Genomic DNA, 14,976 nt, shown 5'->3' with positions numbered 1-14,976 from the left:
GGTGTACATGCAGCATATAAACACGTGCTCACATTGGCCATTAAGCAAACAAAACCTACAAGGAAGAACATTAACATAAATCCTGCTGGACCTAAATAAGTAAAAAAAAAAAAGCAAAATACATTTGCATAACACAGGGTTGTTAGTTGCTGTTTTTGATAAAAAATAGAATAAAAGCCGTCCCTACAGCGAGAAGGTGAGCGCGCTCGGGACGGCCCTACGCTGTCTTGTATTTAGGTTTTGGATGTATACTGACACTTGTAATAATGTGGAACTGACGTATTCCTGATCACTATCACATTATAGAGGAAAAAGAAAAAAAACAAGCTATAAATAAGAAGGATCCATAATCTCTCCTGGCAGCTGAGCTAAATCTGCCCAGCGTCAGAGCAACAGGGCACATTGCTGTCTGCCTGGGAGCGGTGTCCTTGGGCAGATGCACAGTGTGACCTTGGCTGTGTGCAGACACAAGACCCTCAGCAATCAGCCCTGCGATCAGGGAGAGGGAAGGAGGCTTGCAGCTCCTCCGCTGTGTGCGCTGATTGTCAGCAGAGGATGCGGCTCCTTCCAGCTGATCACTGCAGAGGCTGGCACATCTGATGCTGCTGCCAGGAGGGCACAGACATGGGGGAGATGTGCTGCCAGGAGGGCACAGACATGGGGGGAGACATCAGCCTCATCATGGAGAAGATAATTAGCAGCAGAGGCTTCTGAGAAGGGAGGAGAGACAGGCACAGAGAACAGGGGGCTGCCAGGAGCCAGCCTGCCCTGCGCCCCTCCAGTGGGGAGATCAGCCTTCTCTCCATGTGCTGGGCTCTTGTAAACTTTACCCCCTGGAAGCTGCACAATGGGGTACCTTGTCCTCTGGATGGTAGTGCTAAGGGGGGCTGGGCGAGGGGCTTGTCATGCTTTCACTGTGAATAACAAGGACATATCCTTCCCTGCAGTCCTGCAATAAATAAGCAGAGACTTCACAGTCCCTGGGGGGTTGGTGGTGTTTTTTTTTTTTTTGGGTGGGGGGGTACCCTAATTATGGGGTACGCAGACCCCTCATCCAGCAGAGACCTGCTGGGGAACAGAACTTTATTTTTCATCTTCATCTGCGCCTTTGCCCTGGTGACCTTGCTGCAACAGATCCTGTATGGAAGGAACTACATCAAGAGGTAAGTGCACCCCCCCTCCCCCCAAAAAAATAATAAAAAAATAAGAATCATTAACCCTTTCCTGCATACAGGCTGTAGATTATTGATTGTGACTTTGGGCAAAGGGGGGATCCATTCACCCTGTCATTCACCATTACACCATTACCATTTTTTTTAAATATTTTACTGCACAGGTCTCTTGTTCATCCCTGGCACAGGATGGGTTAACGGAGAATCCCCCCTCTTTATGTTGTCACATGTGTGTGTGTCCTGTTATGGTAACACGCTGGTACTATGTATCCTGCATGGGGAGCGATGACATAAGTGTGAACAGCGGGCTGCGCTGGGAATGCAAATCAAGTTCTCAGACTGATGGCACCAAGTTATACTGGCGGGCACAGGGTTCCCCCCTGGCAGTAGAATATCGCCTTCTCTGACACCAGTCTCCTCTCTTCTATGTGTTCTGAAGAGCTTGCAATCATCATCCCCCCCTATTCCCCTCCATGCAGTAATAATGGTGCCTAATGTGCATTCTGTGCCTATGGTTCCTAAATGGGTCTCCGCGGTGAGAGTGGGTGGCACTGCCACTCTGTGCAGAACTGCAGATATAATTATACCCGGTGACTAACGTGCTATAGAACAATGTGCGTACTGTGTGGTTTAGGTGGCGGCATTAATTCCTATAGGTCCAGTGTGTGGATGGCGGTGTCAGTATAGTATGAGCGCGGCAAACTTTCCAGCGGTGACACATGATGTATAGCGATATATCATGGGACTGGAGTGGACCAGCACCTATAGAAAAGAGCACAGCACAGTACGGCCGGTATTGCCTGCGCCTATAGAGTGTTATATGGAGTCGCAGGAAAGAACCCTTATCTATGCAAAGGGTGTTATATTCTATTGGCACTTATAGAATACAGTAAGAAGGGAATGTATACGTATAGTCAAAATATACAAGTCTAGAGCTATACAATGGGGCATTTTACTAACAGGTATGGCACCTACAGAATGTCGGTGTATGTGACTAAATGAGTTTTTATTATTAAAGCCCCTACAGATCCCCGGAGAGGGCATGAATGTTTATCGGTATTATTTTAGGTGGCACCCGTTGCATATTATGCACAAATGGTATATACGGATAGAATGTTGCTTGATAGGAAGGTAAGCGATGAACCTGGACTTATAGACGAGAGCATTATACCAGCTCCTCGCATGGGATGTGAGTGTCCAAGTAATATATGGCTAGAAGTGTCAGCGACTGAGGAGAGTTGTACTGTATGAAGATAGCGGGTATGCCAGTACTTGTACAATATGGTGCAATCTAGGAGGAGTGCTAATGCCTATATAATGTTCACTCCTTTATTAGAAGCTGAAAAAAATGCCAGCACCTGTAGAATGTTAGTCTGTATTTGTGTCATCACCTATAGACACATATAGCTAGCTATACTACTATGAGAATAGTAGAGCAAATACATAGAGCAGTATATAATGTCAGAATGTTTGGTGGTATCAGCACCTGTGCAAAGTATGAAAAAGCATAGTAATAGGTGCACCTATAGAGATGGCAGTACCAACACCTACCTGATAAGGTACAAGAGGAGCACCTATAGAGATGGCAGTACCAACACCTACATGATAGGGTACAGGATGAGCACCTATAGAGATGGCAGTACCAACACCTACATGATAGGGTACAGGATGAGCACCTATAGAGATGGCAGTACCAACACCTACATGATAGGGTACAGGATGAGCACCTATAGAGATGGCAGTACCAACACCTACATGATAGGGTACAGGATGAGCACCTATAGAGATGGCAGTACCAGCACCTACCTGATGAGGTACAGGATGAGCACCTATAGAGATGGCAGTACCAACACCTACCTGATGAGGTACAGGATGAGCACCTATAGAGATGGCAGTACCAACACCTACATGATAGGGTACAGGATGAGCACCTATAGAGATGGCAGTACCAGCACCTACATGATGAGGTACAGGATGAGCACCTATAGAGATGGCAGTACCAGCACCTACATGATGAGGTACAGGATGAGCACCTATAGAGATGGCAGTACCAGCACCTACATGATGAGGTACAGGATGAGCACCTATAGAGATGGCAGTACCAACACCTACATGATAGGGTACAGGATGAGCACCTATAGAGATGGCAGTACCAGCACCTACATGATGAGGTACAGGATGAGCACCTATAGAGATGGCAGTACCAGCACCTACATGATGAGGTACAGGATGAGCACCTGTAGAGATGGCAGTACCAGCACCTACACAATGGGGTACAGGATGGGCACCTATAGAGATGGCAGCAGTACCAGCACCTACCTGATGAGGTACAAGATGAGCACCTATAGAGATGGCAGTACCAGCACCTACCTGATAAGGTACAAGAGGAGCACCTATAGAGATGGCAGTACCAACACCTACATGATAGGGTACAGGGTGAGCACCTATAGAGATGGCAGTACCAACACCTACATGATAGGGTACAGGATGAGCACCTATAGAGATGGCAGTACCAACACCTACATGATAGGGTACAGGATGAGCACCTATAGAGATGGCAGTACCAGCACCTACCTGATGACGTACAGGATGAGCACCTATAGAGATGGCAGTACCAACACCTACCTGATGAGGTACAGGATGAGCACCTATAGAGATGGCAGTACCAGCACCTACATGATGAGGTACAGGATGAGCACCTATAGAGATGGCAGTACCAGCACCTACATGATGAGGTACAGGATGAGCACCTGTAGAGATGGCAGTACCAGCACTTACACAATGGGGTACAGGATGGGCACCTATAGAGATGGCAGCAGTACCAGCACCTACCTGATGAGGTACAAGATGAGCACCTATATAGATGGCAGTACCAACACCTACATGATAGGGTACAGGATGAGCACCTATAGAGATGGCAGTACCAGCACCTACATGATGAGGTACAGGATGAGCACCTATAGAGATGGCAGTACCAGCACCTACATGATGAGGTACAGGATGAGCACCTGTAGAGATGGCAGTACCAGCACTTACACAATGGGGTACAGGATGGGCACCTATAGAGATGGCAGCAGTACCAGCACCTACCTGATGAGGTACAAGATGAGCACCTATAGAGATGGCAGTACCAGCACCTACCTGATGAGGTACAGGATGAGCACCTATAGAGATGGCAGTACCAACACCTACATGATAGGGTACAGGAAGAGCACCTATAGAGATGGTAGTACCAGCACCTACCTGATGAGGTACAGGATGAGCACCTATAGAGATGGCAGTACCAGCACCTACCTGATGAGGTACAGGATGAACACCTGTAGAGATGGCAGTAGTACCTGCACCTACAGAATTGGGTACAGGATGATCACCTATAGAGATTGCAATACCAGCACCTACACAGTGGGGTACAGGATGAGCACCTATAGAGATGGCAGTACCAGTACCTGATGAGGTACAGGATGAGCACCTGTGGCAGTTCCAGCACCTACAGAATTGGGTACAGGATGATCAGCTATAGAGGTGATAATACCAACACCTACATGATGGGGTACAGGGTAAACACCTATTGAGATGGCAGTACCAGCACCCACAGAATTGGGTACAGTATGAGCACCCATAGAGATGGCAGTATAAGCACCTACATGATAAGGTACAGGATGATCACCTATAGAGATGACAGTACCAGCATCTACATGATGGGGTAGAGGGTGATCACCTATAGAGATGGCAGTACCAGCATCTACATGATGGGGTACAGGATGAGCACCTATAGAGATGGAAGTACCCGCAACTACATGATTGGGTACAGGATGATCACCTATAGAGATGGAAGTACCCGCAACTACATGATTAGGTACAGGATGATCACCTATAGAGATGGCAGTATAAGCAACTACGTGAATGGGTACAGGATGAACACCTATAGACATGGAAGTACCATCAACTACATGAATGGATACAGGATGAGCACCTATAGAGGTGACAATACCAACATCTACATGATGGGGTACTGGATAAACACCTATTGAGAAGGCAGTTTCAGCACCCACAGAATTGGGTACAGGATGAGCCCCTATAGACATGGAAGTACCAGCAGCTACATGATGGGGTACATAATGATCACCTAAAGAGATGGCAGTACCAGCGCCTACATGAATGGGTACAGGGTGAGCACACCTATAGAGATGGAAGTACCAGCACCTACAGAATTGGATACAGGATGAGCACCTATAGAGATGGCAGTACCAACACCTACATGATAGGGTACAGGAAGTGCACCTATAGAGATGGCAGTACCAACACCTACACAATGGGGTGCAGGATGAGCACCTATAGAGATGGCAGTACCAGCACCTACCTGATGAGGTACAGGATGAGCACCTGTAGAGATGGCAGTACCAGCACCTACGGAATTGGGTACAGGATGATCACCTATAGAGATGGCAGTACCAACACCTACATGATAGGGTACAGGAAGAGTACCTATAGAGATGGTAGTACCAACACCTACACAATGGGGTGCACACCTATAGAGATGGCAGTACCAACACCTACATGATAGGGTACAGGAAGAGTACCTATAGAGATGGTAGTACCAACACCTACACAATGGGGTGCAGGATGAGCACCTATAGAGATGGCAGTACCAGCACCTACCTGATGAGGTACAGGATGAGCACCTATAGAGATGGCAGTACCAGCACCTACCTGATGAGGTACAGGATGAGCACCTATAGAGATGGCAGTACCAGCACCTACCTGATGAGGTACAGGATGAGCACCTATAGAGATGGAAGTACCAGCACCTACAGAATTGGATACAGGATGAGCACCTATAGAGATGGCAGTATAAGCAACTACACGAATGGGTACAGGATGAGCACCTATAGAGATGACCGTACCAGCACCTACATGATGAGGTACAGGATGAGCACCTATAGAGATGACAGTACCAGCATACATGATGGGGTACAGTGTGATCACCTATAGAGATGGCAGTACCAGCATCTACATGATGGGGTACAGGATGAGCACCTATAGAGCTGGAAGTACCAGCACCTACATGATGGGGTACAGGATGAGCACCTATTGAGATGGAAGTACCAGCACCTACAGAATTGGGTACAGGATGAACACCTATAGAGATGACAATACCAGCAACTACATGAATTGGTACAGGACGATCACCTATAGAGATGACAGTACCAGCACTTACATGATGGGGTACAGGATGAGCACCTATATAGATGGCAGTACTAAAATCCACATGAATGGGTAAAGGATGAGCACCTATAGACATGGAAGTACCATCAACTACATGAATGGATACTGGATGAGCACCTAAAGAGATGACAATACCAGCACCTACAGAATTGAGTACAGGATGAGCACCTATAGAGATGGCAGTAGCAGCACTTACATGATGGTGTACAGGATGAGCACCTATAGATATGCAAGTACCAGCAACTACATGATGGGATACATTATGAGCATCTATAGAGATGGAAGTACCAGCACCTACATGATGGGGTACAGGATGAGCACCTGTAGAGATGGCAGTACCAGCACCTACATGATGGGGTACAGGATGAGCACCTGTAGAGATGGCAGTACCAGCACCTACATGATGGGGTACAGTAGGGGCAGCATATATAGGACACAGTATATGATTGGAGGCCAGCACAGTCACCTATAAAATAATATAGTGTAGACCATTCAGTGACTAATGGACTAGTCTGGCATCTATAGTGTAGTGCCTATATGTATGCAGTAGTTCCAGTAACTGGAGTCCATGGATGCTGCGCCCTGGTATTCTGTGAATAGTTAAGGGAAGTTGCATATGAAGAGAGTGCACAGTTGAGGAAGAGTGTTATGAATGGGTAACCGAGGAGGATAGCAGGAACAGGCTAAGCCACCAGAAAACCAGAGAGGTTGGCAACTAAGCGGATTACAGACCCCTCATCCTATCCACACAACTAGCAGTAGCCGTGGAGCGTACCTACGATGCCCTAGGTGCCTCGGCACAGCTGGAGAGCTAACTAAGCCTAAAGCAAGAAAGGGGAAATCTAAACTGCCCCGGAGTAGACCCCAAAGGAATAGACAGCCCCCAAACATGTATTGTCGGTGAGACAAGATGAAACACAAACGCGGGCGGAAAAATAGACTGAGCAAATGATGGGGCCCAAACTGACTAGACAGGATAAGAAAGGAAAGACACTCTGCAATCACGCAAAAACCCTGAAAAATCCAACACGTCTGATGTACAAAAAAACACTGAAGTCACACGACTTCGCCCCCACTATATCAGCACTCAGGTATGAACTGGCAGCAAAGCAAAACAGACCAATATAACAGGGGACTGAACAAACTAACTCAGGCTGTAACATATGGGCGGTGGTCCAGCACAGCACCCAGAGGAGCAAGCTGAACCCGCACAGCAATCAGAGACAAAACCAGATCAGATGCAAGGATTAGAAAATGAACCACTTAGCTGAACAATGCAGGATCAGGGCAGGAGACATCAGACCTCTGAATGAACAGGAAAGCAATCACCAGCCGGGATTGAAGGAAGCCTGCTGACTTAAATACTCCATCAGTAACCCCAGAACTCAAATCGTCATCATCATCACCAGGTGGCGCACCTCTGTCAATCTGGCCAGCTCCACTACCTCCAGTAACAACCGGAGGGAGCAGGGGGAGTTTCGACTCAGAAGTCTGAGCCAGGGAATTCACAACAGAAGAGGGCGCATAGGGGGCATTAGGAGGTTGGTAGCTGTAAAATGTGACAAGCCCTGTGGGTGACATTTGGTTTCTACTATGGGTACCAAGTGGCTTGTGCCAGCTGAAGTTAGGCTGAGTACAATGGTTTTACTTTGAGACTCACACAATTTATTTTAGAGTGATGCAGGAAATGTGTAAAGATGGCGTCAGGCCTGGACACCAAATAGTCTATGTTTTTAATATAAAAATATCATTATTGCATTAATACATTGATCATCTGCTGAGAAAATGTGGCACCAATGAGCGATGATAGAGAGTGTCCCTCTCCCCGGAGGACCTGTCCTGTCCTACATTAATATGAATAGAGATGGTGTAATACCTAATTTCACCTTTGGTGGCGCTGAAGGGAGATTAAACCCTAAGGGTACATGCACACGATCAGGAAAGGCTCAGTATTTGCTTAAGATTTGATGGAGGTGAAATCTGCACCAAATCTGCATCTGTCAGGTCACCTGCATTTTTTCATTGCATGCGTTTAATTGAAAGTTGGCTTCTGGGAAGGAAAAAAAGTGATTTTCTGTTTGCAGATATATTTGAGTATGTTCCCACGGTCAGTAAACGCTGCTGGTAGGGACGACACTTTGTGATCAGTTTATTGTCAAAAGACCCTTCTTACAAATGGGAATTGTCCAATGCAGAGACCTTCTATAAAACATATACTGTATTCACTGTAACAACTAGTTAATACAGTGGGGAAAAAAAGTATTTAGTCAGTCACCAATTGTGCATGTTCTCCCCCTTAAAAAGAAGAGAGAGGCCTGTAATTGACATCATAGGTAGACCACAACTATGAGAGGCACAATGAGAAAACAAATCCAGAAAATCACCTTGTCTGATTTGGCAAGATTTATTTTGCAAATTCTGGTGGAAAATAAGTATTTGGTCATTAACAAAAGTTCATCTCAATATTTTGTTATATATCCTTTGTTGGCAATGACAGAGGTCAAACGTTTTCTGTAAGTCTTCACAAGGTTGGCACACACTGTTGGTGGTATGTTGGCCCATTCCTCCATGCAGATCTCCTCTAGAGCAGTGATGTTGTGGGCCTGTCGCTGGGCAACACGGATTTTCAAATCCCACCAAAGGTTTTCTATGGGGTTGAGATCTGGAGACTGGCTAGGCCACTCCAGGACCTTCATATGCTTCTTACGAAGCCACTCCTTCACACCAAGCTGCTTGCCTATTGCAGATTCAGTCTTCCCAGGGCCACAATTTTGTTTCTGGTGTCCTTCGACAGCTCTTTGGTCTTCACCATAGTGGAGTTTGGAGTTAGACTGTTTTAGGTTGTGGACAGGTGTCTTTTATACTGATAACTGGTTTTTAACAGGGAGAAATGCAAAGTACTACATCTGGGCAATAAAAATGAAAAAAGCATATATAGAATGGGAGGAATAGGGCTAAGTGACAGCACATGTGAAAAAGACTTGGGTATACTAATAGATCACAGACTGAATATGAGTCAACAGTGTGATGCAGCAGCAAAAAAGGCAAATGCAATTCTAGGATGTATTAACAGAAGCATACAGTCTAGATCACGTGAAGTCATTATTTCCCTCTACTCCTCTTTGGTCAGACCTCATCTGGAATATTGTGTCCAGTTTTGGGCACCACATTTTAAAAAAGACATCAACAAACTGGAGCAAGTTCAGAAAAGAGCGACCAGAATGGTAACTGGTGTGCAAACCCTGTCTTATAAGGAAAGGTTGCAGAATTTGGGAATGTTTAGTTTGCAAAAGAGAAGACTGAGAGGAGACTTAATAGCTGTCTACAAATATCTAAAGGGCTGTCACATTGTAGAAGGATCAACTTTATTCTCATTTGCACAAGGAAAGACTAGAAGCAATGGGATGAAACTGAATGGGAGGAGACACAGATTAGATATTAGAAAAAACTTTTTGACAGTTAGAGTGATCAATGAGTGGAACAGGCTGCCACGAGAAGTGGTGAGTTCTCCTTCAATGGAAGTCTTCAAACAGAGGCTGGACAGACATCTGACTGGGATGATTTAGCGAATCCTGCTTTGAGCAGGGGGTTGGACCAGATGGCCCAGGAGGTCCCTTCCAACTCTACGATTCTATGATTCTATGATTCTATAACAAGTTCAAACAGGAGCTATTACTACAGGTAATGAGTGGAGGACAGAGGAGCCTCTTAAAGAAGAAGTTAGAGGTCTGTGAGAGCCAGAAATCTTGCATGTTTTCAGGTGACCAAATGCTTATTTTCCACCATAATTTGCAAAATAAATCTTGCCAAATGAGACAAGGTGATTTCTGGATTTGTGTTCTCATTTTGACTCTCATAGTTGTGGTCTACCTATGATGTCAATTACAGGCCTCTCTCATCTTTTTAAGGGGGAGAACTTGCACAATTGGTGGCTGACTAAATACTTTTTTCCCCATTGTAACTAAGACTAAGTTCATAATTCATATAATTTACATTTCTACAAATCTCTACATAAATAGTTAAATAACTGCAAATTGTTTGCTTTACTGTTTTTATGCTTAAATTATTCATCAGTTCATGTCGTTTTCTGCCCTTGATAACAGACTACAGTTCCATTGTCAGACCTGTTACTCACAGCTTAACTGGAACTATGTAACTGTCATCTATGCTCCATATGCACTGGAATCTGGCAGAGTTATGATTGCAGCTCTGAAAGCATTACTGGGTAACTAACTGCTGTATTATTGCCTCTATGTTACTAACCCATCACTGGAGGAATATATACTGCTGCAGGTTAATGTGTCGTTCTCTAGGGACTGAGTAGCCTCCGGAATTATTGATTATGTAGGACTCTATGTTCCTTGGGATGTCCGAGGATGCGCCACAGCTCCTTCAGAGTCCATGCCGGGGTCAGAGCTGCGGCATATCCTGGCTCCTCGGTGTCCATGTATAACCTTCACGTCACATTGTCAGACGCCAGCAGTCAGCAGGGAGTCCGTGTTCAGAGATAATTGACTGCAGTTTGCTGACCTCAGTTTGCAGCACCCATGACTACATCTATCCAGGAGACGCTGTCTCCTCAACCGAGACCTCAGCGTAGCACGGCCATTATTACAACCCTGCCTGACTAGTACTCTATCCTGCAGACATAACTGTACAGGGGAGCATGGAGGATGTGCAGTAGTCATCAGTATAGACCGATAGGAGGTAAAAGTTTGTATGAGAGCCCCGATCTAACTTGTGCCATTTATAATACTAGCTTGTGGCAAATGGGCCTTGAGCATCACATGTATAGGGGCTCAAGCAACGGCGTAATTAGAAGTTCATTTGATCCAATGTAAAATTGGAGACCGATATTGGTCTTTTTATATGGGCTAAAGGGACCATTTGGCCATCCTTGGCTTCCAGACATCATCATCACTGTCCCTATGTGCTCACAACTGCTCACAATCTAAATTCGCTATCAGTATGTCTTTAGCGTGTGGGAGAAAATGGGAGAACTCGGAGGAAACCCACACAAACATGGGGAGAACATACAAACGCCTTTGTTTTACTCTATGGGCACCCCTACTGATACTACTGTATGGGCACCCCTACTGATTCTAGTCTATGGGCACCTCTTCTGATTCTACTATATGGGCATCGCTACTGATTCTAGTCTATTTGCACCTCTGCTGATACTACTATTTGGGCACCCTTACTGATTCTACTATGTAGGCACCCTTATTGATAGTACTCTATGGGCACCCACCTCTGCTGATACTACTCTGTGGGCACCCTTACTGATTCTACTCTATGGGCATCCCTACTGATTCTAGTCTATGGGCAGATCTACTGATTATACTATATGGGGCCACTACTGATACTACTATATGGGCACTCTTATTGATTCTACTATGTAGGCACCCTTACTGATAGTACTCTATGGGCACCCCTACTGATACTACTCTATGGGCACCCCTACTCTATAGGCACCTCTGCTGATACTACTATATGGGCACCCCTACTGATTCTACACTATGGGCACCCCTACTCTATAGGCACCTCTGCTGATACTACTATATGGGAACCCCTACTGATTCTACACTATGGGCACTGACCTCTCTATAGGCACCTCTGCTGATACTACTATATGGGCACCCCTACTGATACTACTCTATGGGCACCCCTACTCTATAGGCACCTCTGCTGATACTACTTTATGGACACCCCTACTGATTCTACACTATGGGCACCCCTACTCTATAGGCACCTCTGCTGATACTACACTATGGGTACCCCTACTGATATTAATATATGGGAACCCCTACTGATTCTTTTTTATGTTCACCCCTACTGATTCTACTCTATGGGTGCCTCTGCTGATAGTAATATATGGGCACCTCTTTTGATTCTACTATATGGGCACCCCTACTGATACTACACCATGAGCACATGTACTGATATTACTCTATGGGCACATCTGCTGATACTACCATATGGGCACACCTATTGATACTACTATATGGGCACCTCTACTGATACTAATATATCTGCACCTCTACTGATACTACTCTATGGGCACCCCTACTAATGCTACTACTTGAGCACATGCACTGATACTACTTTATGGGCACTTCTGCTGATACTACTATAAGGGCACGCCTACTGATTCTACTCTATGGGCACGAAATCATATGAAAAAACCCTAACAACGATACTTTATTATTAAAAGACCAAAGGTCACACCACAGAGTGAACAGAACAAAAAACAACAAAAAAACGTGTCCAATCAGTACCCAAATAAAAACATGTAATGGGGGTTACCTAGGAGTCCCTATTATCGTCTAAGGCTCAATCCTTCCTTGCTGCGGAGGTTGGCACCCTAGGGGGAGCGTTGTGGCGCCCCCGCTCAACGATGGCTGTCCCTGTGGACCCTGATGTACCCTACAGCCCCTGGGGATCCCTTCCCCGATGCTAAGGGGGCCCCTATCAATAGACAGAGATCAACTGTGTTAAAGAGGACCCTAATCCCCAAATACAATTAAAAATCAAAAGGAACACATTTGTGTACTGGCATTAAGGTGATGGCATATCAGTGACACGAGTCAAGTAGATATAACAGATACAATAGATAAAGTCCACAGCATATAGATTATCATTAACCTGAGGTTAGATCAAAATGGCACAAAGATGCAACCTCCACAGATGATAAATCACTCAGTAGCCAAGAATTAGATGTATAGTGACCAATGCATGCCACCTAACTGGAGAAACAGTGCCAATAAATAAATAATTCAAACCCTCAGTGATCAAATGCTGCAGATACTCATCGTGTCAAACGCCTTCTGCCATATACATGAAGCGCCTCGACGCGTTTCGCCCCATCCGGGCTCATCAGGAGGGCCGGTCTCAGTAAAAATAGTGTCCTGATGTGGTATAGTCGATGTGCTGGCCTGATATCCCTTATTTTATAGTTACCGCCACAGCGTTCGCCAGCTCCGGACGCTATGAAGGGACACACCCCCTTAACACCACTGCGCATGTCACGACTCAAGGAGACTCACCCATTGGTTGTAAAGTGTCTCATTCACTTCCTCACATCAAGTACGCCTATCATGATTTCGGTAACGCCCCTTTCACGGATGTAAACAAAATCCTCGTATTATATTACGTTTACTGAGAGACGTGCAAGACACCGGGGGGTGGGCATGTGTCAACAGGAGAATGCACTGACATTAAACATAACCCAGTCTCCAACACGCATATCGCCCATCAATACACCTCAGCACGAGACCTGCATGTATACAGCCCGGAACTGACTGCACTATCTCCGGATAGGTCAAAAGTGGAACTCATCGTGCGGAGACACAGTCCCTCAAAAGGGCACCCAGTGCATCTATAGCCCACAAGGGTCTGAAGGCACCATCATGAATCATTTTTTCTGCGCATGTCCCCCATCGGCCGTTCAAAGCCCGCATGCGCAGTGGGTACATAGCGCTAAATGGAAGGCAGCACAAATCGACCCGAACATAGGCACAATGAGGACAGAAGAAACCAATCCTCCAATACAGGAGAGTAGAGGCAATATTTAACGCTGGCACCATAACCAACAGCCCATGTTCATATCTTTGATTAAATTGCGACATGAAACGCGATCAATGTTGATCTATGTTGGAAATTATCATATTAGTAGATGTATTCCATCCTCAATTCGTATATTTATATATATATATTTGGCCAGTATGTATAATTAGACACAATAATTGTTCATGGCAAAGCAGAGGCAATACACACTAATATCCTCATAGGAAAGCATGCATTTTAATGCCCATGTTCATCTCTTATGAATGGTGCCAAATACCGCACCCTATTAATAACGTCTATTACGCCAATACATACATCTGTGATTGGCCAGTAATATGCCTCAAAATACCTTAATAATCTGGGTAGTCTCAAAAGCGGGGTGTCAATTCCCCAGTAGTGTAAGAGGGAATTTTTGGTCATCAAAATAATTTGTCATGGTAAATCCATGTAGGTCTCAAACCTAGACCTAAACAAGAATATGGAAAACAGTCCAGTCTTACAGTTGGTCCTCATTAAAATTATATCTGTGTTGATTCAAAATTTGATATGTATCAAACCCATGAAAAAGGATGAAGGATCACAGAAAAAAAGAGGAAGAAGAATCACAGAAAAAATTCACAAAAAACAGGCAAAAGATAATTGTTCATTTAATCCCCTTGGTTCACGACTCTCCATCCTAAATATCCATTCACACTCTCTTTTTAGGATGGTTTTATCTGTGTTGCCTCCTCTAGGGTTAATGTTCACTACCTCAATAATCATGAACCTGACCTCCGCAAGGGAATTATTGTGGACTAATAGCATGTGCTTAGCCAAGGGGGTGTCTCTCCCATTCCTGATATCTCCCATGTGCTCACCTACTCTGCGTCTGAATTCCCTCTTGGTTTTCCCTATATAATCCTTAGGGCAGGAGCAAGTGGCTAGATAGATCACTCCAGTGGTCTTACAGTTTGAGAAATTACGTTGATAGAAGGTTTTTCCCGTGGCCGCACTACAAAAGGATTTGTTGGGT

The 14,976-nt window shown here is 45.2% G+C and overlaps 1 protein-coding gene across 3 annotated transcripts in view; it reads left to right on the top strand.

The window, feature by feature from the left end:
- The first annotated feature begins 445 nt into the window (after nt 1-445).
- Nucleotides 446-14,976, top strand: part of ST8SIA5 (ST8 alpha-N-acetyl-neuraminide alpha-2,8-sialyltransferase 5) — a 130,973-nt gene continuing 116,442 nt past the window's right edge. Inside the window, exon 1 of one of the 3 annotated variants that reach the window (XM_073589765.1) lies at nt 446-1,163. In XM_073589765.1, the coding sequence (XP_073445866.1) occupies nt 1,033-1,163 (131 nt within the window). In that variant the 5' untranslated portion in view covers nt 446-1,032. The remainder of the gene's footprint in view (nt 1,164-14,976) is intronic. The other 2 variants (XM_073589764.1, XM_073589767.1) reach the window with 2 other exon arrangements.

The sequence above is a fragment of the Dendrobates tinctorius genome, unplaced genomic scaffold (assembly GCF_039654945.1).
Source record: "Dendrobates tinctorius isolate UK_male_01 unplaced genomic scaffold, ASM3965494v1 ptg000113l, whole genome shotgun sequence".
NCBI classification, from domain to species: Eukaryota; Metazoa; Chordata; class Amphibia; order Anura; family Dendrobatidae; genus Dendrobates; species Dendrobates tinctorius.
Note: the sequence above shows the minus strand (reverse complement) of the source record. Positions and strands in the feature narration are given on the sequence as shown.